This window comes from Lampetra fluviatilis, chromosome 27 (assembly GCF_964198595.1).
Source record: "Lampetra fluviatilis chromosome 27, kcLamFluv1.1, whole genome shotgun sequence".
Classification (NCBI taxonomy): Eukaryota; Metazoa; Chordata; class Hyperoartia; order Petromyzontiformes; family Petromyzontidae; genus Lampetra; species Lampetra fluviatilis.
Genome location: NC_136301.1, coordinates 2,236,842 through 2,262,426, shown reverse-complemented (window position 1 = coordinate 2,262,426; position 25,585 = coordinate 2,236,842). Strand labels below are relative to the sequence as shown.

General features: G+C 51.9%; 1 protein-coding gene across 1 annotated transcript; it reads right to left on the bottom strand.

Annotated features, from left to right (window-relative positions):
• Positions 1-5,371: 5,371 nt before the first annotated feature.
• On the bottom strand, positions 5,372-25,484 carry LOC144942272 (neuroligin 4-like). The gene is made up of 8 exons (XM_078869031.1): positions 24,495-25,484; positions 18,587-18,814; positions 17,165-17,293; positions 15,399-15,548; positions 14,924-15,109; positions 12,879-14,042; positions 11,478-11,781; positions 5,372-10,058 (listed from the first exon to the last, which is right to left on the bottom strand). Exons 1-8 carry the CDS (start codon positions 25,006-25,008, stop codon positions 8,423-8,425), a joined length of 4,311 nt encoding a protein of 1,436 aa, XP_078725157.1. The 5' UTR covers positions 25,009-25,484; the 3' UTR covers positions 5,372-8,422.
• Positions 25,485-25,585: the final 101 nt, after the last annotated feature.

The window sequence follows — 25,585 nt, the reverse complement described above, 5'->3', positions numbered from 1 at the left end:
AAGCAAACGACGCTTAACTTTGGTCGGAAACGAGGAGAAGAGGATAGCAGTGACCCAGATCACTTTGCGTGTGACGGATTTCCACACCACCAAAAGTCCAGCCAGCCCTCCGACAGATACAGCTGTCTATTGGCCCTTTTCATACGTAAACTAAAAAAAACACGAATTACTCTCGATAATTATTTAAAACGTTCATCGCATGGCCGCAATTGTTGCTGCACGGCTTGAGTTCACGTGACAGGGAACAAAGGGGGGTCCGGGCGCGTGAACGTGCGGCTCTCACCCCCACCCCCTGTCATCACCACTCAACAGCGCGCCGCGTGGGTTACGCTTTGGAATAAGTAAAACGGGAATTGTGTTATTTATTAATTTTTTTGCAAAAAAAAAAAACCTCATTAAACGATTTTCATTGAGACACATTTCTCCGGCCTCTGAAGGGCCGAGCCGTCGTGCGTTGGTTCGGAGTAACGCTGCGGTTAAAATGTAATGCCGCGGTTATTAGATTGCCTCTAGATACCGTAACGGGTAACCGAGCATTGAAATGACTCTCCTCTTGAAGCGCAAATATCGAAGATACGTTCCGCCAACAGTGTCGACATTTGGAGGGTGAATTTCTCAACGATTCCAAAAAAGAAAACCCCTTATCCGGAGCTCCGTCTGCCGCGTGGAATACGCGAGCGACACCGCTGCTCTTTGCCGGCTGCATTGGTGGCACTGCGTTTCGCGCACGGTGCCGTGACCCCGGCCATGGCTAACATCACGTGGCAAGTGACAATCTGTGCATACCCGTTATAGATTTAAAGTTTTCGTGACTGCAAGGATTCATACTCTTTGTTTTTTTCGGTAAAGTCACGTAGGTAAATTTTTTAAATAAATTCAATCACGACGTTTCGGGTGAAATACAAGCATCCTTCTTCAGGTGGGGACGACTTAGTGAAAGCACACCGCTTAAATGTGTCACACAATGTAGCGAAACCGCGTAAGTGTGACACACTTAAGTGTGACACACTTAAGCGGTTGTGCTTTCGCTACGAAAAAGGACGCTTGTGTTGCGCCCGAAACGTCGTGATTTAATTTATTTAAAAACATTTACTTACGTCACTTTACCGAAAAAACCAACGAATATGTGCATACCCGCTTCACCAAAACCGAAGCGTGAAGTACGGCTAAGGCAGCGCTTGCACATAATTGCACAAGTCATCTGGCCAAGGTGGCTCTGCTGTGGTCGCGATTTATCATCCTGCTCAGGAGGCAACTCGTTTTATGCGCTCGGCGGGTGAATAAAATAATGAAACGTTTTTGTGATAGGTCAACAGCTGTCTCCCCTGCTTGTGGAAAAGACAGGTACTCGGCGTGACAATGTGGAATTTCCATCACTGGTTCAAGGGCACCCAACAATATACTGCATCGCGCGCTTTCAAATGCACTTCTACGGCTGTCTGGAACGCTCTTTCTTCCGATATTAGGAAGCCACTGGAGCAATGCACGTTTAAATCATCGAGACTGAAAGCTAATTTCTTTAGAACTGCTGTTTGTGTTTAGTTTGTTGACCTATCCCCGCACCCACGATTAGCACGGTTGGACACGTACGGTGTGAAAGAAGTTCAACATACATACGTACAATCGGAGACCTGGCCCCAGGACTTGAACCGAGGTCCCAACATTGCCGGCGCAGTGTCTCCGACACGGCCACTCTGAGCCAACTGGGTGCATCAATGTACATCGATGCTGCCGACAAATCGGTGATTTACCAGCGACCATGAACCACAGTTGATTACTCTTTCAATTTTAGGTCAGATAATTAAACAAATTAAATATTGTCGAATGCAGGGCGTCCATAAAGATATCATCATCTATCGTTAAATAACTAGAATTCAACAGCGGGTGGATCGGCGGTGCAGTGGTTAAGCCCACTGTGTTATGAAGCCATGTGGCCTCGGTTGGATTTCCGGCCACGGCGAGCATGAGACGCGCGTGATATTCGAGAGCTCCTTACTGTGGGGAGCGGTGGTGCCGCAGTTAACGCGCTGCGCTACAAACCCGACGACCCGAGTTCGATTCTCGCTCACGGCCATCACCAGTGACGATTACCTCAACTGCTTCCTGGACCTGCCCCTAGTTGGACTCTGGTGCGGTGTGTAAACATCGCCACTTAAGGAGACAAAGGCGGTCGGGCGTGTTGCTGGCCGCCCACCCCCCTCGTGTGCCGTGCCGGACTTCATAGCTGCTCGCTAACAGCACTTGCCCCAACAGTCCGTTTAGGCTACACGGGGGATCTTTGTCTTTTGCCCTGGCTGCCCTCCACCCCCCCCCCCCTTCATCAACATGCACCGGTGAAATATGGCCACGTAATCCCCTATGACAGACACGTTAATGGGGGGGGGGGGGGCTCCCTTCACCTAGCAGTAGGTGGACAAACGGCTGCATGTTAACAACACGCGAGGTGGCGAAAAGAAGTGCACGCACGCGCACGCGACGGGGTTTGAAAGGTTTCACTGCGCGAGTTCCACGTGCACCTCGACGCGTCTGCCGCGTGGCAGGTGCCCCACACGATGCGTTCGTCTCGAGCTTGTGAGGCTTCGTGCACACGAAGCCGACGCCTCTGTTTCTTCTATGAGACATCTCCTTTACCAGTGGCAAAATATATTAATAGGTTTTTACCCTTTCAACTGGTACAAAAACTGACACCTTTATACAAGGCATCATGTTTGCAATAACCACAACACAAGCAGTCAAAATGCCAAAAAAAAGAAACAACTCTGATAATGATAATGATATGCACTGTCCTTGAAGTTGATTGGTCCACACACGGGACAGCTTTTCTTAGAGCCTAGTCTCTGTTTCTTGTTTATATTTCCAAGTTTGGATGACCGACGGATCTGCCGTCCTTCAAAAACGAAACAAACCCAGCGGCGTGGGTGAAGTGTGGCAATGCAGGCGACATCGGCGTGGGGAGGGGGGTGAGTGAAACTTTCGTTTATCCAGCAGTGGATTGGCAAAACAAAGGTAGCCTTACGAAATTAAATTTAATAAAACGCATAATACCTTCTTTACGGTCACCGTGTGTGTATGAAACGCGGGTTGGTAAAAAAAAAGAAAACCGTGAATTTACGTACCGCGGTCAGTGTTAGTCAAGGTTGTCGGCTTATTTAGAGAACGGGGGGGGGGGGGTGTTGGGGAAATTGGGTATTCACCGTTAAATTATTTACACACCTCGCGACATATTTATGTACACTTAACGTGTATTCATTATTCATTACAGCCGGAGAGGGCCGGGAGAGGGGGAGGAGGGTGGGGGGGATGACAAAGCGTGGCTGGGTTGGAGGTATGGCACCGATGGTACGGTCCGGTGACTTTTTGTAATTATCTGCAGATCGTACCATTATATTTCGTAGGGGTTTGGCGTATATATGCATATACATTTAATTTACAATTTCAATTACAGCGCGTATTATAATTCGCAAATGGGTAAGTTTGGTAATTAATCGGATCTTAAATCTGCAGATTCTGCAAAAAACGCATTCGAAATTAAAAGTAATTCGTCTGCGATTAAAGGGAACAATATATTTCGAAGATATTATTAACATATGTTTGCACATGAATGATGTTGCGTAGGAAATGGGTTATCTGCAATCGTGCAAGTGTGGGGCGCAGTGGTGGCGCAGTGGTTAGCGCACTGCCCTACAAACAGCCGTGAACTCAATTCGATTCCACACCAAATGTGAGAACTGGTTCCGGGCCTCCTCTAGATCCACTCAGCCTTAAAATGAGTCCCAAGCGTTGCAAGCGTTGTCAACATCACCACTGGGATGAGAGCGGTGGCTCCTATGCCACGCCTGCCTTAATAGGTGCTCACTTTTCTAAGGGTTTTTCGGTAAAGTCACGTAGGTAAAATATTAAAATTAATAAAAGTAAAATAAAAATAAAATACAATTTTTTATTTTATTTTATTTTTATTTTACTTTTATAAATTTTTAATTTTTTACCTACGTGACTTTACCGAAAAAACCTTAGAATATGAATCCTTGCAGTCACGAAAGCTTCAAATCTAGAATTAGATGCTCACTAACAGCACCTGCCCTCAACACGTCTGTGTAGCTATATAGGGAGGGGAAGGGCGGTGGGGGGGTGACAGTAATTCACACACTGCACTACAATCCCCGAGTTTGACTCCTATACGTGTTGGGCCACTTGGTATTTATCTGAACCTGACCTGCCCCTCCACTCTAGGTCGACTCAGCCTAAAGTGAGTTGTACAGTTTAAGTATGGCTTCACGGCTGGGATTATGGTGGGATTAGGGTGATATTTTTAGGGGCTTTGCGATGAAGGATGTGTTTTTGCTTATTCCAAAATCTTCGTTGTCAATTGCAATCATAGTTGTGCGTTCGCGTCACCGGGCGAAGAACAGGGCACCCACTCTGTGTGCGAAAACATCTCCCGCGGGGAGACGACATCAAAGAACTACTCATCCTCACGGTAGACACTTTGCCCCCCCTGGCTAACGTGCCAAAGTAATAGGATTACCCCGGCTAACGTAATTTGACGGTTACCACTTCGGGTTACACCGCTATTATATCGCGGAAGGATTCAGAGGGATTAGACTGGCTCATGCAATCCAACGCCATAGTTAACCTACTTAACACGACCGACGGTTTTCAGCCTGGCTTACACAATCCCCCAGTATTTAAATGCAATAGGATTCAATATTAACACCTCGAAGCAAGTAATCTGGCTCCAGAGTTCACTAATTCAACCCTGCGGCGTTACCCTAACATCGTCCGCTTTCTCTGAACACAATAGGATCCAACGGGATTAGACCAGTTAGCACATATAATCTCACTCCGAAGATCCAGTCTTTGAATACAATAGGATTTAATAGGATTACACTGGTTAGCACATAATCTGACTGCATGAATCCGGAATTTAAATACAATAGGATTGAAAGGGATTAATCCCACCGGTGGGAAAATGTTGGGGTGCTGTTGGCAAGCCGACCTTGGTGTGTAAAGTCACACAACACGTACATCCTAAGCAGAAAAGCAATTCATCAATGTGCACTCTGCCTACGAAAACAAAGAGTTCAGAAGCATGGTCATTGTGGTTTTTTTTGTTCCGAAAACTTGAAAGTGCAACGAGAAGTGTGGAGATGTGCATGTTTGAACTCACGTTGAGACATAGAAACAGGAACACTTGGATGTGTCAGGTGATGATATCATTCAAACCAGGGCTGGACATTGGAAGACATGATTGGGGGAACTCATAAGTGATTCCTACAAAAGTAACTCATAAATAACCCCCTCACCACCACCGCTACTAGATCTGGGACCATACACTAGATTTGAGGGGGGGGAGGAGAACGAGGAAGGGGGGGGCTTTGCTCTGCGTGTCTGTGCTCGTCTGTGGATATCTATATGTGGGTCTATGGGTCTCTATGCATCTGTGGGTACCTGTGTGTGTCTGTGGGTCCCTGTGTGTCTCTGTGGGTGCCTGTGTCTGTGGGTATCTGTCTGTGGGTCTATGGGTCTCTATGCGTGCCTGTGGGTCTCTGTGCATCTATGGGTTGTGTGTGTGTCTGTGGGTCCCTGTGTGTGTCTGTGCGTGTCCGTAGGTATCTGTATGTCTGTGGAGCTGTGTCTGTGAGTCCCTGTGCGTGTCTGTGGGTATCTGAGTGTGTCTGTTGGTTTCTGTGCATGTCTGTAAGTTTCTCTTCGTGTCTGTGGATTTCTGTGCATATCCGTGGGACTTTGTACGTGTCTGTGGGTTTCTGTGCGTGTCGGTGGGTCTCTGTTAGTCTAGGGGGTCTATCTGTGAGTCATATAAAACAAGATGAATCCTTGATTCATTCTGGAACGCAGTTGAGGTTCAAATGTTCACTCCCAACCACGACGTCCCATTCCCACAACTCATTCAAACTGTAAAGATAAGATGGCTTGGGCAGGACATGTCACAGCTTGAAGGGATGATAGCCGAAAGATCACGACGGAGTGACGACAATGGAACAGAACGTGTGCGATGGCACGCCCACGGAGGAGATGAAGCAACTAAATCACCTCGTGTTCAGGTGCTCGGCGGATCGTTACATTTCAGGATCTTGAGAGATGGAGGTGGCTTGGGTAGGCCTCCATCCAGCAGTGGCTTGACCATGGCTGATGATAACAATAATGATGATGATGACTATTATCCTTGAGTGAACACCCAATCTCGGCCTTGGCATTGGGAATGTGGAATTAACACCGCAGCCTCGGGGGCCAGAAAGGGAAATGCGCAGGGAGACGTTGTGATTCTTTATCCCCTGCGTGTATGTAACGTACGTTGAACTTCTTTCGCGCCGTACATAGCCAACCGCGCTAATCGGATAAATGGGAAGAACCTCCATTTGACAGAGACACGTGCTGTGAGCGAGCGCCTGTCAAGGCAAGGAACAGCACCAAAAAACCGACCACCGTGGTGCATCGCCCAGCTGGCTTCATCGCGCGCAGGGCAGCCCGATGTTCATTCCCGGCCCACACCACCCACCCACCCAGTGTGTGTGGGGTGCTTCAGCTCTTCACGAGCGAATGAATGCATTAGCCGGGCAAAAGTGAACTATTTGTTCCAGTGTTAACAGCACTTAAAAAAAACATTAGTCTTGACCATTTCTTTTCTTTCCGAACTTACTTTTTGTACGAGTAACACTTTCCCCGCTCATCGGACAACTGCTACTTTTTTAAAGAGTTACGCGTGCGGCTAACGAGTCAGTCGACGACGAGTGAACTTTGTAAACGTTTCGTTCGGTGCTGATGAAAGGTCAAGGGTCAGATTGCAAACGTTCAGTTGATCGCTGTGGTCGTAAAAAGTCGCATCAACACGTCAGTTGTCACCTTGCAAAATAATCAATTCTAAATAGTTATTTGGTGTGGTTACTAAGCGGTAACTAGTCAAAACACCAGTTATTATGTTAATGGTTTAGCATTAAACTGTAGAGTACGATTACATTCTGCTTTGTGTATATTTGTTTATGTACTCACACACAGGACATCAATACTGCATATGTGTGTATGTATGTACGTGTGCGTGTTGTGTGTTAATTCGATTTTTGCTAAAGGAACATTGTAATATTGGGGACTGCAAATTTTACCTACATTTTTGATAGAGAGTTGACACAATTGTTGAGGGGGGGGGGGTGTAACTTAACATTTTATATTTTAACCTTTTTAAACTTCTGCAACCACACCCCAGGTGAGATATCCATGTTCCTATCGAGTTAACCAACGTTAGGCCCAAATTAAAACTGTCCGCTGCTGGTTGTTATAACAGCGACGATGGCAACAATGACGGTGATGGTGATACGGCATCACGAGCAAGAGTGAAAATCAGATTGCTATGGATCGTCGCGTGTTACGCTTGCCACTGCACCAGTGCCCAAACACAATCACAGTTGCCACCTACCTAGGGTTAGTTAGGCCTGGCCGTACCTGGACCTCTACTATTCTGGCCCATTTGCAATACAATTAAATGTCCCCCACTTCTCTGGGACCATTGGGAGAGTCTGGTTCTCTTTTCTCAAAGATCAACGCCACGCACTCGGTCAATGGGCCAGAGCACAAACTGGCACCACCCATGGTATCAAAGCATCAGTCATGCCGATTTATGTATACAGCAGATAGGAGTGAATTTTTGTAATAATTCCACATTTCACGTAATTTACTTGACCACATCGAGCAATTAGAAAGCGATGCCACTGCAGGCTATGGTACCAAACAAGTAAAATATCTGGACCTAGCTCATGGACTGTACCCAAACATGACCAGATGTCCAAAAGCAGCCATTTTGTTTGTTTGTTTAGGCCTGTGTGGTTAAACAAAAACTTGGAAAACCTGCCTCGTCTTACCTACACTCCTTGCCGTTACATTATTGGAACTCTTTACCCTTCACTGTGTCCTCCCGCCTGGTTTCCACCTGCAATATTTATATAGGGGTAAAGCTCTTTTCCACACCTTACTTAAAAATCGGGCCTTTAGACGAGATGGCAAACCGTGCACCACACACCCTCCACATCCGTCACCAGCTTGGGTTGCCACCTGTCCTGGTTTTCCCAGGACATCCTTTGTTTGAAGTTGCTGTCCTGGGAAATATGTAAGTCTTCCCAGGACATTTAAAAGACCCAGCTTTTGTAATAATACAGCACGCAAGACAATCCATTTACATGTAGTTTGCCCCTCCTATGGCATCGTGAGATATCCTTGATCCTATGATATGTTCTGGTTTTTATACCTCAAAGGTGGCAACCCTACCACTACCTGCAGCCTCCACCAGTACCGCCACTTCCATAACCACCGCCCACCACCATAATCACCCCCAAACCGCCACGATCATTACAACCGCCAGCCTCCACCACCACCACCACATCCGCCACCACCACCACCACCACAGCCCTCACACTCAACAATGGCGGACTTTGTGCTGCTCCCCAAACCCGCCTGGCAAAGCCTGCCCGACCGGGCCGTGCTGGTACTGGAGGCCCTGCTGGCCCTGTTGACCCTGCTGGGCCAGGCCGCCAGGTCCCTGGGCCACGTTGGCCGCGTGCGGCGCCAGTCCCTGATGGTGATGAAGGTGGTGGTGCCCGTGGCCCCCCTGGTGGTTGAGCCCTAGACCCAGGCCGAGGCCCAGGCCCAGCGTGAGAGGTAGGTCCTCGGGCGACCGGCGTAGCGTGAGCGCGTAGTCGCGCGGGCACTCGAACGTGTCCGGCACGGCCACCACGGCCACCTCGTCGGGGAAGTAGTCCACCACGCTCTGTGGCGTCATCGTGGTGGTGGTCGTCAGCGACCTCCTCTTCCTCATCATGGCTGCCGCTTTGCGCCGTGGCTGACGCTGCTGCTGCTGCGGCTGGTGCTGCTGCTGCTGGTTGTTGTTGTGGTGGTGATGGTGGAAGAGCAGCGAGGAGGTGGCGCCGGCGCCGTTGCGGAATTCCTCGTCGTACTCGTACTCCTCGTAGTCGTCCTCCTCGTTGTTGTCGGCGACGCCGCCGTTGTCGACGATGACATCGTCATCGTCGTGGATGAGCACCCGGCATGCGCTGGCACTGTAGCCACCGACGCACAAGCCGCCGCCGCCGCTGCCTTCGACGTCGAGCGGCGAGGGCAACACCCCCTCATCGTCGCTGTCGCCCCACAGCGCTCGCCGGTGCTGCTGCTGCTCCTGCAGATGGTGCTGATCGTCTCCCAGATTCGGCTCACTCTGGTGGCGATGAAGGTGCTGGTGGTGCGGGTCCACCATCATCTGCTGCTGGTGCTGTGGCTGCCGGTGGTGGCGGTGTAGGTTGCTGCCGCCGCCGTGATGATTGTGCTGCTGGGTGCGGTGGCTGCCCACGCTACTCACGCTGCTAGCGAGGCTGCCCCCTCGCTGGTGGCCGTGCCGGCATGGGTAGAGGCCCGCCTCCTCGCGCCGCCGCTTCTCGCGCTTGTAGCAGAGCGCGGCAAAGGCCAGCACGTTGAGCAGCAGCATCGACGTACCCACCGCGATGGTGACGCTCAGCTCCGTCGAGTAGTCACGCCGTTGGCTCGCGTCACCGTCCCGCCCAGCCTCGTTGCCGCCTTCGATCCCGCCGCCGGTGCCACCCTCCTGCCGCCGAGTCGAGCCTCCACCACCGCCCGGTGCGTCCACACTTCCCTTGTCCTTGCGGCTGGCGCGGTCCGGCCCCTTGGGCCTCCTCGTCGTGCCGTGGCCCGTGCCCGAGGGGCCCCGGCGGCCAATGGCCCCCGGCGGCCTCCGCGTGGCACCGAAGCCCGTGAAGTGGCGGCCCTCGTACGAGGTGGACGAGGAGGAGGCCATGTACTGCAGGTGCGGCACCAGCTCAAGCCAGAAAGCGACCTTGTTGGCGCGGTAGTGTTCGCGCAGGCGCGGCCGTGGGCCCAGGTGGAGGTAGTGCTGCTCGCGGGGGCTGTAGCGGCGCCAGGGGACCTCGACGAAGACGCTGGAGCGGGCGCCACCGTCGACGCCGTCCTCGCCGCCGGCGCCACCGCCGCCGCCATCGATGTCATCATCGTCGTCATCCGTGATCTCAGGGCGGTTGGGGTCGCTGCATTAGGAGGGAGAAAATGGGGCACGTAGGCATCTGGGTGTCAAGGTCTGTTAAGCTGCTCTTACAACAGCCAGCGTGACGCAGCAAGAGTAAAGTTGTCCATAGTGATGTGTGTGTGTGCGTGTGACCTCGATGAAAAGCTTCAAAGGCAAAACGATTCGTCACGCTCAAATCCTTGCCCTGGCTGCCCTCATCATCAGTCAGTCTACAGCAGTGTTCCCCATTGCAAGGCCTGCGGGCCACTGGCAGACCCTGGTGGCCTTAACTGCGCCCCCCCCCCGACGCACCCCCATCATGCTGTCAAACCCCAATGGTTTCAAATGTGTGGCGGGCGTCACACTGATGATGTCTTATCAGCGAAAGCGCCCCCACCCCCCTCCCTCTGGTCTTCAGATTCAGTTCAAGATGGTCGCCCTTCGTCACTGTTTTCTACAGCCTTCCACATTATCTGGCCGCCCCCTCCTCAAAACACAGTCAAGCCCCGGACACTACTATAGACCTCATCCCTCAGCCCGCTTGTTGTTCCCCTCCCTCAAACCAAAACTGTGCTATTCACAGAGCAGCATTCCCAGAAGCAGCAACAACAGCAACAGCAGCAGCCGCGTCCAATCCAGCACCACTTTTAAGAGGCAGATGAAGGCTGCCTCTCACCTGTTCTTTTCGGTCGTATGAGGAAGAACCCCAAGCCTGGCTGCACAGAGTCTCTGAAACTGTCCTTTTCGTGAAAATGTGCTCGTTATAAATATTTCTTTGTTCATTAATGTGTAAATGCACTTCCATTCTTTTTGGCTAACCATCGGACACAAATGTGCTCCTGCGGCCGCCTAGAACGCTCTTCCTTCCACTATTAGGAAGTCACTGAAAGCTATGCACTTTAAATTCTACTTTGAATACTAATTTATTTAGAACTCATTGTTGTGTTTCGTTTGTTGTTCTTTCCCCGTACCTCCAATTGGCACAGTTGGCTACGTACGGGGCGAAAGAAGTTCAACGTTCATACATACATACACAGGTACATCAGACGGTTGTGTGCGGGTGCGTGCGATGCAGGTCAGTGGTGCAAGGGTGCATGAAGCCTGGTCACGTGACCACTTCACATTACTACTTAAGTGCGCCTAGGGCAAGCGCTAGAATGACACGGGTTGTCAGGGCCAGTGCCAATATGGCAAGCGTTGGCGCTGGAGTAGAGGTCGGCAACCAAAATAACAAGAAGAGTGATGTTTTTTCCCAATTCGGTATTCCCAGGGCCACAAAGCGCTGTGAGCACTAAGGCGGCGATCCTAAATGAATAACGTCACGAAGCAGTCCTGCACAGCCCCAGGTTGCTGACCCCCGTGCGAGAGCTATTGTGGCTGGGGTTAGAATCGGGGCTAATTCGCAAGCGGAGCCGAAGCTGCCGGCGAGGCGCCTGCTCACCCGCTCTTAGCGAAGTTGCTCCAGTAGGCGATGACGGTGGCGCTGAGCGCCGCGTCGCCCCGCGAGAAGTTGCACGCGAACATGCGGGAGAATCGCGAGGACGGGCGCAGGAAGGGCGCGCCCAGCACGTAAGGCAGCTCATCGCCGTGCGCCGCGTCCGCCCAGGCCGGCCTCGCCGCCGCCGACGACGCCGCCGCTCCTCCTCCCCCCGCCGGCGCCGGCGGCGCCAGCACGGCTCCTCCCGCCCGCGTCGACGGCGCCGACGCTGCCGTCAAAGTCTTCGAGGCCACCGAATCCCCCCCGCCTTTGATCAACGGCGAGAGAACGACAACAACGACCGCGGGAGGCGCTGAGCGAGTAAAGTGCGAAACAAGTTAAGGGCTGCGATTGGATGGAGGTGTATGGGGGGGCAGCAGTCACTCCCCTTAGCCAATGGTGAAGGGGGACAAAAGCAGTCACGACAAGGAGGGCATGTATGTTGATGCACCGTACGTTGAACTTCTTTCACACCGTACGTAGCCAACCGTGCTCATCGGCATGAGGAAAGAAGGCCACAGTTTAGAGTTGGGATATCCCTTTATTTAAGTAATCGATTACTCTACCGACTATGGGTTCGATTCAGCAACAATTAGTTGAGTGAAAGAAAAATCACTTCGGGTGACGGGAGGCGATGGGCGGGGCTTTGGTGGCGACGTCATCGGCATCATCAGCACGTGTCATGCTTGGCGTGGCATTTTAGGGGGTTTCCTGCCTTCGTGAGGCAGGGTGCCAACCGCCACGTTTAATGGGGCCCCATGTAATCGATCACATAGGAAGCAGTCCATTAGCAAACGTGAACGATTAATCGTGTCCCCTGCTCTAGCTCAGTTCAGGATCAGAATCTGTATTAACACCCGAGGAATCTGATGAGCTACGAAGTGCTTTTTACACAGTAGTTACCACGAGGGCTCAAGCACACGCTCATGAGCACATCGGGATCAGCGTTTTCATCACGTACAGTACTCTACTAATCCCCGTACTAATGTAACATTCAACATTTATTCTTATTACTCTTAATCAGAGTCAATGACTCGTTAATAATAACAACACAAAAAAACAATCCTAAATATAGCGCTTATCTTTGCAGATAAGCGCTCTTTGCAGATAAGCGCTCAGGGCGAATGTTCCCCTAGAAGTCTGGAGATGCATCTTAGGCTTCGTTGAGAGAGAGAGAGAGCGAGACAAAAAACAAACCTTGCAATTGCCTGTCAGGTGTGGGCCCTTACTGGCTACACCGCAGTGGCATAACGTTGATTGCGACGTCCTGAATGTACCACTGCTACTTGAGTGACGTCCCCGGAATCTAGAGTGTTCGCAAAGCTTTTCCTTTTATTGCCCGTCACTGACCGTCACTGTTCTCACCTCTATCCTTCACACCGGTCGTGCCGCCGCTGCTGGTGCTGCCGCCGCTGGTGCTACCGCCGGCACCGACGGACGGGGTGGGTTCCCCGTCGCACCGCTGGTAGAGCGTGTAGAAGTAGGTCGGTGAGCCGAACTGACTGCGCAGGTCGGCCGTGGCCACCGCCGGCGCCACCCACTGATGGTCCGTGAGCAGCGCCAGCAGGGTCTTGCGCCGCATCTCCGCATTGTCCCGGTCAGCCCAGTCCGTGTACATGAAGCGCACCGTCTCGCGCAGCGCCTCCGTCCCCGGCGACTCCGAATCCTGGTCGTCGCTGTCGTCGTCGTCGTCGTCGTCGTCGCCACCGTCGCCCACGACCTCCGCCGCATACAGCCCGTCCACCAGCTCGTCGACGGCACGTGAGAATGCCGCCGAGAAGGCGCCGCCTCCGGCCGGGTTGCGGTCCTCGTAGGGGCCCGGGACGGCCGGAGCGGCTCCCGGGATGGCGGGGGGAGCCCCCGGAAGTGCAGGCCGCCGCGACTCCACCGCGGCTACCTTCGCTCCGGGCTTTGCCACCGCTGCGCTCCGCCCGTCAAGGCCGCCCTGCATCTCGGCGCCGCCGCCAAAACCGCCGCCGCCGCCAAGGCCGAGGCTGAAGGCTGGCCGCTCGTCGGGCTCCAGGAAGGCCTCGGCGAGGCGGAGGCCCTCGGCCTGCGCGACGCCCAGCATCGTGTTGTAGTTGAGGAACTCTCCCTGCTCGAGCAGCGCGCGCGGGTCGTCCGGGATAACCTCCCCGTCCACCGTGGGCGCGAAAACAGAGCGGAAGTGCGAGGGCGAGAACGAGAAGGGAGAAAGCGGTGGCGGCGAGGACGACGACGACGATGGCGGCGACGACGACGACGACAAAGAAAACTCAGAGAGCGAGGCCGACGCCTCGACAAGCTCCTCCGTGGACTTGCGCCGCAGGCACGCCATGGCAGCCGGGCCCACCACCGTCACGTCCCGCTGACGCTGCTGCTGCTGCTGCTGGCGGTGGGGCGCAGAGCTGCGGTGCCGCGGGGGCGGTGGAAGGGGCCGCAGGCAGCCAACGGAGCGCGCCAGGGCAGCCGCCGACAGCTCAGGGCGATGGTTGAGGGCCCAGCTGGACAGGGCCGTGCCGCTCTGAGCAATCACGCGCTGGAAGAGGCCTAGGGGCGGGGTGGGGCGATGGGATGAGACTAGCCCTAAACCAAGGATGGTTTTGAAAAACTGCTAACTTCGTGTAAATGAGGGGTGTTTGAACCCAGTAAACAAAACTAACACGATGTTTTATTTTACCACCAGGTAAGGCCCACTGAGCTATGGAGCTCTTTTTCAGAAGCGACCTGGCCTACAAATGATTGCTCAACGAAGTGGCTTATCACGTGGAAATTTATAGCAGCAGCCAAATACTTTAAATGCGTGTTGATTCTAAATATCGAGAGAAAAACTGGAGGACAAGGAGAAACATCCACACGACCACGGGGAGAGAGACATGCAAACTCCAAACATACAGGCATCAATGTTGGGATCGAACCCACGGCCTTCTGTGTATACCAGCTGAGACAGTTAACATCTCGCCACTGTGGCACCCTCAGATTAGAAGGTCCTTGGAATCTGATTAGTAAAGGCCATAATGCACGATGTAAATTTTGGGGGCAAACTGTTACCGCAAACTCTCACCTGTAACCATTGCCGCAACACTTTCTACTGTAAAACCGTGGTGATGGTGGTGGTGGCGGTGGCTGTCAAAACGGGGTGGCTGGTGTTGGCTACGGCAGCGACTTTGGCGGTAGCGGCGGCTGAGAGAACGCCCGTTGAATTGACGGTGATGACCGAGGTGGCGATAGCGATGGTGGTGGTGATGTCAGTGGGTGGGGGGGGTGGTGGCGATGCTGCCCGCGATGACGGTGGCGGCTGAGTGAACGGCAGTGGCGCTGGCGGTGTTGACCGAGGTGGCGATAGCGCCGGTGGTGAAGTTGTCGGTGGGATGGAGGGGGTGGAGGGGCGATGCTGCCCGCGGTGACGGTGGCGGTGTCGGTGTCCGTACCCTCAGCGTGGTGCGACAGCGCGAGGAGGCTGGCGCACGCGGCCCCCGTGCCGGCGCCCACGAGCGTCACGCGCCCCTGGTCACCCCCAAAGTGGCCGACGTTTTCCCGGACCCAGCGCAGCGCCATCACCTGGTCCAGCAAGCCGTAGTTTCCGCGCGCCAGCGAGTCCCCCGTGCTGAAGAAACCTGCGGGCCGGCGGGAGTTGGACTTCAGCGAGGGGTCACGCAGTACGGGGTCAACATTCAATTCAAGAAAGTGATTTTTTTTAGGTCGTTTTGCGCCGCCGCGTTTAGTATCGTCTGCCTCGTCTGTTGTTTTGTTGTCCGTTTCATTTGTACCACACGCCCTCATTCTTTTTCATAGAATCCTTCATAACGTCCATCTCGTATATATATTCTGTGTCATCCGTGTTGGTCGGGGGGAGGCGGTGGTGCGATAGGGCGATGATAAGGACGATGATGAGGTGGTGAGTACCGAGCACGCCGAGGCGGTAGGTGACGATCACCACGATCACGTCCCCGTGCGCGGCGAGGGCGCTGCCATCGTAGAGGCCACCCGCTCCGTCCAGAAACGAGCCGCCATGGAGAAACACCATCACGGCCAGGGGCGGCCTCTCACCGGGGACTGACGACGACATCGACATCAACGTGAGGAGCATCGGCGTTAGCGTCTATGTTAGCGTCAGTGTCTATGTTAGCGTCAGTGTCTATGTTAGCGTCAGCGTCAACGTTAGCATCAGCGTGATTGACACCAACGTTATTGGCATCAGCTTTAGCATCAACGTTAACATCAACGTTAACATCAATGTTAGCATCACACATAGGATTGCCACCTACTCCACAGACCAAGCCTGGACAAAGGGGCACCGCTTGTACCTCGCCTGGTATGCAGAGAGTGCTCTTAGTGAGCTTTCTAGCTGTTTTTTCAGAAGCAACCTGGCCACAGATTATAGCTCAACGCAATTGGCTTAGCATGTGGAAATTCATAGCAGCCAAATAATCTAAGCGCACCAGGAGAAAAATCCACGCAACCACGGGGAGAGCATGCAAACTTCCATTATACAGCCGTCAGGGTCAGGATCGAACCCACGACCTCCTGTATACCAGGCGAGGTAGTTAACTTCTCGTCACCATGGCACCCCTCATCATGATGTTATGATAAGGACCGCAGAGCTTGGGCAATTGTTTTGTGCCAGCTGACTACGTGGTTGCTGTCTTCCCACTTGTATGTGGTTCCTCCCACCATTGAGTCGTTCTCTCTCTGTCTCAAGAGTGAGCGGCACGTAACAAGTTGAAACCTTTATTGATGTGCGTACACACGGGTTAGTGCGTATGTGGTGGGAGCGGAAGTGCCGTGGTTAGCGCTCTGTGCTGTGAACCCGACGATTCGAGTTCAACCAATCAATCTTTATTTCATGTGCCAATATCACCCTCAATAAAGTGGGCATCAGTTCGATTCTCGCCCACGGCCAACACAAGTGACGATTATGTAAACCGGTCCTGGGCCTCCCATAGGTCGATTCAGCCTCACAGGAGTCATGTACCTGGTGCGGTATACATGTAAACACCATGGCTGAGCGTGATGCGAAGCCACCCGCCATGCCGGCTCTTATAGGTGCTACTCGCTAACAGCAATTGCCCCAACTCTCTGTTGAAGGCTATATGGGTGATGTTTATCTTTGTATGTCCGTATATGTTTCTGTGTGTGGACTGGTAGCATAACAGTTAGCGCCAGAGGTGGGACAAAGTCATTGTTATGCAAGTCCAAGTCGAGTCGCAAGTCATCAAATTCATGACTCGAGTCTGACTCGAGTCCAAGTCACATGACTCGAGTCCACATCTCATAGGTGGGACAAAGTCATTGTTATGCAAGTCCAAGTCGAGTCGCAAGTCATCAAATTCATGACTCGAGTCTGACTCGAGTCCAAGTCACATGACTCGAGTCCACACCTCTGGTTAGCGCGCTGCGCTCCGAACCCGGAGGCCTGAGTTCGATTCCTGCTCATGGCCAACACTGGTGACGGTTATCTAAACAGGTCCTGGGCCTCTCCTAGATCGAGTCAAATGAGTGCCTGGTGCGACGTGTAAACATCGCCACTGGGGAGACAAAGGTGCTGGCCACCCCACCCACTCGTGTGCCACAGTAAAGGCCTTCATACAGTGCTGCTCGCTAACAGCACTTGCCCCAACAGTGTGTTTGAGGCTATACTGGGGGGTCTTTGTCTCTGTGTGTACTCTCACCATCGCGGCCCGGGATGTAAACGTCCAGGTTGAGGCATTCCTCGCTCTGCTTGGAGCTTAGCCACGTGGCCAGACGCTCATTGCCAGCCTCCCACACGGGCAGCATCCCCCAGCCAGCCCAGTCGGGCCCTGCCATAGGGACGTGGACACATAGACGCAGACGCATTGCGGTGCAGACACAAAAAGCAGTTCTAAAGAAATGAGTTTGTCAATACAGATTATTTCAAAGCGCTTAGCTCCAGTGGCTTCCTAATTTCGGAAGGAAGAAGTGTTCAAGATGGCCGCAGAATCGCATCTGAAACCAGTAGTGCTGGTTGTAATGAGGAGGATGACGGTGGTGGTAAGGATAGTTTTCCCAGGATCGTTCTCATTTTGATGAGCACATTTGGCTACGTACGTTGCGATGGAAGTTCAACATTAACACGCGCAGTTGAGGAATACTACAACCCTCGAAATGATGCGTTGACAAGTCATTCTCCCCTCTCCCGGTATTGAGATACGGTATTCCACTTCCCATATATCCCGGTTTTCTTGTGCCTCGGAGGTTGTCAACCTTGGGGGACGACAAACGTGCTGGGCCAAAATTTACGATCAATGCGACGGTCACTCCGACGGCGTACGGTTCGTATTTACCAAGTACATCGACCGTGAAGGACATCAGTGTCACATCGCAGGTCATGCACAGAATATCGATACATATCTATACGAACCAGGATGCTGACATCACTGGCCCTCGCCTGGTGTGCAGGAAGTCGTGGGTTCGATCCCGATCCTGACGCCTGTATATTCGAAATTTGCAAATCTCTCTCTCTCCCCCCATAGTCGTGTGGATTTTTTTTCTCTCCGGGTCCTCCGGTTTTTCCCTCCACGTTTAGAATCAACATCGTGCGTTTCGAGTATTTGGCTGCTATAAATTTCCACACAATGATGGCTACTTCGTTGAGCTTTCATCTGTGATGGCCAGCTCGCTTCTGAAAAAAAGCTCAGCCAGCTTCACCTAGTAAAATAAAGATAGTTGATTTTTTAAGTAATTTTACTTATTAAAAATATTTTATTACCACTAACGTGTACACTTCATCCCTTATTTACGCTCTCAGTTGGCATCAAAGTTCCCACCTATTCGGCAGCCCCGAATATTCTTCTTCACCGGCCCATTTGTTTCCTTCGGGACCCAGCAGCCAAATGGGGCCAATGAGAGATCGTGACAGCAAAACCACGCTGACACGTCGTCACATCGCAAGTCTCGCTACTGGTTTACGCCGTTTGTCATCGCACAACCATTCAAAAAGAAAATGGCCTATGGCCCGAAATTGGGCCGGTGGGTTCACAAATATCTGCACCAATTTTTATCATTATAATTATTTATTTTTACATTTCATATATTTTTAAATCCCGATCAGTCACCGGGGCCCCACAACGCACCCCTGTGGTTGGGCACCGGCTGGGGGCAGGGGGGGCCCCGCGTCGCCGCCTCCCTCTCCCCGCTCCACACGGCGGGGGGCTCCGCCGCCGAGAAGCGGCGCTCGCCGCGGGGGGCGCGGGCGTACGGCACCCCCAGGAACTGCGTCACGACCAGGGGGCCGCCACCGCCACCGCTGGGGCCTCCACCGCCAGGCGTCCCCGCAGGGCCAGCTCCAGGTCCCTCTGCACCTGGCACGAGAGACGGTCAGCCGTGAAATCACAACGAGAGTGAGAACGTCGTCGATGAGGTAAGGTCACACACTCGTCGCCATCTTCCAAGTTATTTCTGCCGCCGCCCCCCCCGCCCCCCACCTCCTCATGCCTATCATCAGAATCTGAATATTTATTTATACTGGAGGAATCCCGTGAGCTATTAAGGCACTTTTTCACACGTGTCCAGTAGGAGGACCGGGTAAGAATGTTGCAACAACAAGCAATACAAAAACACAACGGGAGTGAAAATTACAAGAAAGGCAAACGAATCACCCCAAACACACAAATTAAACTAAACCATCCCCCATCCTACCAGGCAAAGCCCACTGAGGCATTAACTTATTTTTCAGAAGTGACCCGGCTACCACAAATGATAACTCAACAACATGGCTTATATCATGTGGAAATTTATAGCAGCAAAATAATATAAATAATCTCCATGCATGTTTCTAAATGTGCTAATTGGTATGTATGTTACATATGTTGACCTTCTTTCGCACCGTACGTAGCCAACCGTGCTAATCTGAGGGGCGCGGGAAGGACAAACTAACTTATAAGCAGTTATGAATAAATGAGTTTTCAATCTGGATCATTTGGCTTCCTAATATCGAAAGGAAGAGCATTCCAGATGGCCGCACGAGCGCATCTGATAGCGCACGATGCAGTGACCATCTTTGTTCGATGACGAGGAAAATCAATTCCAGGAGAAACGTTCTAAGCCTAGCTGTGATCTCGTATAGGCATAAACGGGAAATTATTATCCTAATAATAATTTAGGCGTCTAACTTGTAACGTTTACGGGTTACGTGACACCATCACAGAACAAACGCATTTAACTGTTTGTTATCGGACCCTGCATGCTGTGCTCAACACACCGCCGATCTCCCTCGAAAAATTGTCTGGGAAACTGACTGAGCGGATTTATCCACGTAATAAGTAAAATAAACCACAACTCAAACTGCACTCAAAAACGTCCGCCATTAATACCCGTCGGCAGAAAGTTGTTTTTCTTCACTGGTGAACCTGCAGGAATCCATACTCATTGGTTTTTTCGGTAAAGTCACGTAGGTATAAAATCAAATAAATCACGACATTTCGGGGCGCAACACAAGCGTCCGTCATCACAAGCGTCCGTCATCACCTGATGACGGACGCTTGTGTTGCGCCCGAAACGTCGTGATTTATTTGATTTTCTACCTACGTGACTTTACCGAAAGAACCAAAGAGTATGGATCCCTGCAGTCACGAAAGCTTCAAATCAAGACTGCGTGCTTCAATTCAGCTGTCTGGCACTTGTAACTATCTGTCTCCTGGCAGGCGACGATTGTGTCCAAATGTTCATCGGCAGTGATGACACGGGATGAAAAATGCATCACCTTCACGGGGCAAATTTTTACCAACACAAGCCACGGCAAATGTGACTCTTTTAATCTCTGCAATAAGGCACGGCAAACGCGAACCACCCCCCACGTTTGATTTATGGTTTTGCGTTAACATTTTTTGTCACCCAAGGCGGGCTGGGCGGGCAGTCGGGTAGCGGGGCGGTGGTTGTCAGCACACTTTTGGGAAATTCAACTTGTCACAGTTTACTCGATGAACTCTATCCCCACACGTGTATTTCCGTGACCGCCAATATCCGCTTTATTCCTGCTCGCCCGTCATCCAAAAGTAAATCTCTCAACACCAGCTCGACCTTGGCCAGGCTTGAAAGCGTCAGTCCGGCACCGGAGCTTCTGCTTGCCACCGCCTTGCCAAGGTCTTGCCCCGCGTGATGTTTACGGCCGTTCCACCCATTCACAAACGTCGCACGCAAATTCGTGTACACACCTCATTATAAAGTTGTTTTTGGGGGGGGGGTTAGATCGCGTAAGTATACATGTGTCCTTAACCCGCCGCTACCTGACACAGCCAAAGGGTCCCAATTAGTTTACGACTTCAGCCCAACCGGTTGTGCGTTGGAGAGTAAATCCACAACATTCACAATTTGAGTACTGTGACGTTTCGCCGGTAATTACATCCAGCATCATCGGGCTATTTTGCACATTTAAACTTACGCGATCTCACCCCAAAAAAGACCCTTTATTATGAATAACACGGGTCGTGAAAGACCTCAGTGCCGTACACACGCCTGTCACCGTGCCGCGGCCTGATTCGCCGGTACGTTTTCACCCGCCGTAACCGACTTGCGGAAGGCGACAAAGGGGAGAGAAAGAAGCACATGGGCTCGTGTCTTTTAGAATGTGCAATCGTGCAAAGGGGGCCACCGGGCCATCGTTGATCACGTGATGCATCTGCCACCTAGTAGCACAAATCTGAAGGGAGGCGGGAGGAACCACCACCCCCTCACCCCCCGGTATAACAAATAGGGCCGTGCCATCGTTCACTCTTCTTCTTTTGTGTGGCATTTTTTTGGTGGGGGGGGCGGCGGGGCGGATTGCAACAGATTCGTTTTGGACCGGCCTCGAGAGATGATGATCGGGCGGTCGTTCACGACAAGTTGCACCGTGCCGGGATGTCGCGTCGCACGGCCACAAACTGGACTCCCTCGTTCACTGCCGCAATGTCGTCTACCGAATTGATGCGTCAAACGCCTCCGATGTAAGGTGACCGGATGGCTCCAAGAGGCCATACATGCTGATAGCACACTCGACATTTTTTAACATTTGAGGGGTATTTTTTCTATCGAGCGTTTACACTCATTGGAAACCCCTTGCCAAAGACACGGGCCGGATCACATCCCACGTAAACCCCTGGCAGTACGAAGTATGTCCATTCGGTGGCCGTTTCACCCGGGGGAATGCCTTCATTATTCAGTGTGAAGCGCAAATTAAATTAAACCTATGCAATGTTCTTCACGCGCATTTTTTTTCTATTCCCGTGATGCTGCGCAATAACCCGCATTTAGCACGGTTAGCTACGCACCTCCGATTAGAATGGTTGGCTACGTATGGTGCAAAAGAAGTTCAACATACATACGTACACATACATACGTGTTTTAACACTGCAAAGTTGTTGATACAGATTGATCGATCAATTCTGTTTGGCTACAAAGTTGCACATCACATCCCCGTCACGTTTTTTTTTCTCCCCTGGATCCTCCTCCTTTTGAATGCAGCAGGGACTGTCCGTGGGAAATCTGTAATAAATTCGAAGTCCCAGTTTTTTTGTCAGTTGCACGATGGCACACCGGACAATGCATTTACGTGAAGGTCTCCCCATCAATCCTGTACTTTTCCTCTGCAATATAGACTTTTTTTATTGTCCCTGTGCTCGCGTGCACCGCGGATCTCCCTTCATAATATAGCCGGGGCAACTGGATGAACGGGATCATCATCCGTGTAACAAATAAAAGTAAAATACAAAACTAATCTTCTGGTAATATGAGATATTTCTTGTATGTATGTATATATGTTGAACTCCTTTCGCACCGTACGTAAGCCATGCTACTAGGAGGTGCGGGGGAAGGACAACAAAAGAAACACAACAATCAGTTCTAAATGAGTGTTCAATCTAGACGATTTAAAAGTGCATAGCTCCGGTGGCTTCTTAATATTGGAAGGAAGAGCGTTCTAGTCTTTGTTCGACTGCTAGCCACGTCCCGAAGTTTTGTACCTCACAGGTTTGCAACCATACTAGTCCATGGTCCGCATGCTCCTCCAAACCTTCACCCCTTCACCAACTCGCACTGAACCAGCGTGGTGAAGCAAGATCGAATAACCTCCGAGGCCCTTAGATCCAGCAGCGGATTGACAAGCGGGTTGTTCATGCACACGAATGTATGCAGACACACGCACTGTCCCTCCGCACGCACATTCAATTATATCGGAGGGGGAGTGGTGACACGCTGGTTCGAACGCCCAGTTACCCAAGTTGGAATCCCGGACGCTGCTAACATTGGTGTGAAGCGATAAATCTCATCCCACATTGACCCACGTGGCGAAACATGGTTACACGATCGACATATGACATAACAAGGCCTTCATCCACGAGTTGGATTGATGAATGCCATTAATTATTTGCAGTAAAGAACTGTATTTTACACATTTTAATATACCGTAGGTTACAATGAAATATGAATATTGTAATAGGTTGGTAATAGTGTACAGTACTGAACCAGCAGGTAAAATGGCGTCCTAATTTACATAACAACATGGCGTCGTGTTCTATCCCTCGACAGGACCTCCATGGTGATCCACGCAAATTTATTTAACCTCAAATATGAGAGTCCACCCCGACAATCGATGAGGCAAGTGAATAGCCTTCAGGGTCAAGAGGTCATCACTGCCAACGATGTTAATACCCATGTGTCATGACCATACATAGCCAAACGTGCTAATCGGAGGTTGCGAACATTTGAATGCAAAAAAAAGTGACGTCACGCGATAGAAAAAAACGGCACTGTTTAACCTTCAGCATGAGCATCGAATAACTTGACTGACTGCACAATCAACCAACTGACCAATGATTTGGCCACAGCTAAGTTGCCTCACCAACTGACAGAGTGAACAATAGCCTGACTAAGGAACTGTCAAAGTTATCATTATCTACCTGTGTAAGTGACTGACTTTAACAACTATCTTACTGGTTATCTAGCCATCCTGCCTGATTGACTAATGAGCTTATCACCTGACCCAACCATTGATTTACTGGCTTATTAGGTTACCACTCGATTGGATAAATTATTAATTGCTCGACTGGCCAGGTAAATTGATTTGCTGAGGACCAGTTTCCATGTCTGCACGAATAATTAAACCACCGATTGTCCGAATGTATCGACTGCCTCACTCACTGGCCACTCCGCACAGCGGCTATCAGAGCACTTGGCCACGGTCGTATGGGGTTGTGAGTGTCTACTTATTTTGCACCGTACGTAGCCAACCGTGCAATTCAGAGCTGTGGGGGAACAATAACAAACAAAACACAAAAAGCAGTTCTAAAGAAATTCGTTTTCAATCTCGATGATTTAAAAGTGCATAGCTCCCAGTGACTTCCTAATATCAGAAGTAAGAATGTTCCAGACGGCCACAAGAGTGCATCTGAAAGTGCATGATGAGGTGACTGTCTTTGTTCGATGGCCAGCCAGAAGCCGCCGCTGCGAGGACGTTCGGAGTTGGGAGGATGCATTTCTGTCAACTCGTCGATTCGGCCCATCATACAATCATCGTCATTCTGCCAGGTTTGATTGGAAAAAAATGCATACCACTTTGTTGGAAATCACAATGAGTGACCAATAGTCTTACCGCACGACTTCACTTACCCAACTAAATACCCGCCTGCCTGTTTCTCCACCCGTTTGACAACCGCATTACGTGACTTACTGTTTAACCTACTGTCTTCCCTTTGCTGAATCGTCTACCCGACTGCCTGGATAAAAACGGTTTCTCGACTGTCCACCTGCTTGACTGACTGACTCACCCGAGTGCCCATTTGACTGCTGAACTAGCTACTCAACTGACTCGCTGACTTTTATTACTGCTGCCTGACTGACTGCCTAAATGCCTACCTGGGTGCCTGCCCCTTTTCCTGGCTGCCCCCCTCTTTGCAGAGTTTAGACACCTTTATTATTTATTTCCAGTAGTTTCAAATTAGAGAAGTCAAACTCTGCCTATGCTGCCCCCCCCCGTCCGACCCCCTGCAGCCTGGGATGGACCCTCACCTCTCCCGTCGGAGCGCAGCACCGCGTCGGGCGAGGGCAGGGAGACGCGGATTCCCCGCAGCTTGCCGTAGTTGGTGGCCACGACGGGGCGATTCGGCTCGTTCAGGCGACGGCGTCCACCGCCGCCGCCGCCCTTCCCGCCGCCTCCCTTGCCGTCGTCGTCACCTTCATCATCGTCGTCATCGTCGTCTTCATCGTCATCGTCACCGCCGAAGATGCCCCCGCCGCCGCCTCCGCCAACACCGCCCTTCTTCGGGAGCCCGAAGTCGTCGCCGAAGTTTCCCCCCTGGCCGTGCCTCGTCTTCTCCTCGTTGATGCGCTGCACGTTGTAGTTGAGCTCCTCGTCGACGATGCTGCCGATGCCTCCGCCGATGCCGCCGTCGTCGCCGTCGTCGTCGTCGTCGCTGTAGAAGGTGCGGCGGCGGCCCGGGTCCCGGGCGCGCGGGACGCCGGCCGCGCACACCCCCACGGCGAGGAGGCCCACGGCCATGCGGACCCACGGGCCCGCGCCCATCCCCGCTCCGCCACGCACGCGCACGACACCACCACCCCCCTCTCGCTGTGCTTACCTCCGCCTAGTCCTCCTCCTCCCTCCTCCTACTCCCTCCTCCTTCTCCTCGTTCCTCCCTCCTCCTACTCCTCAACAAGTCCTCTCTTCTCTTCTGATGCCTCTCTCTCCCTGCTCTTTGTGGTTGTCTCCCTGATCTTTGTCGCCTGGCTCTCGTTCGCTCTCACTCGCTCTGCATTTCTTCTTTCTCGTGTCGATCTGTCTCTTGGAGTTTTCCTCCCTCCTCTAGACCACCATCTTCTACTCCTTTGTGTCCATTCCTTCCTCCTTGCCTGGTTGAGTTATTTATGTTCTACTTGGTTTCTTCCCGTTCTCGAACCTGCTCTTCTTTCACCTATTGCTCTTCTTCCTCCACCTCGTCGTCTCGTCTACCTCCTCCTCTGCAGAATCTCCTCCCTCCGCTTCTGCTGAATTCTCGTTTCTCCCTCTCTCTCACTCCGTTTTCTCTATTTTCCTCTTCCCCACTCTCGATTCCTTCCCTCGTTTGATTTCATCCAGCCTCTCACTCTCCGTGATCTCTCTC

What these genes read in the sequence shown, in the direction of transcription:
- LOC144942272 (XM_078869031.1), bottom strand. Translation starts at nt 25,008, where the DNA reads ATGGGCGCGGGCCCGTGGGTCCGCATGGCCGTGGGCCTCCTCGCCGTG. An exon ending in CTACCGCCTCGGCGTGCTCG is followed by an intron (nt 15,110 to 15,398) that starts GTACTCACCACC and finishes GCCGGCCCGCAG; the next exon opens with GTTTCTTCAGCACGGGGGAC. An exon ending in GACCGGTGTGAAGGATAGAG is followed by an intron (nt 11,782 to 12,878) that starts GTGAGAACAGTG and finishes CGTTGATCAAAG; the next exon opens with GCGGGGGGGATTCGGTGGCC.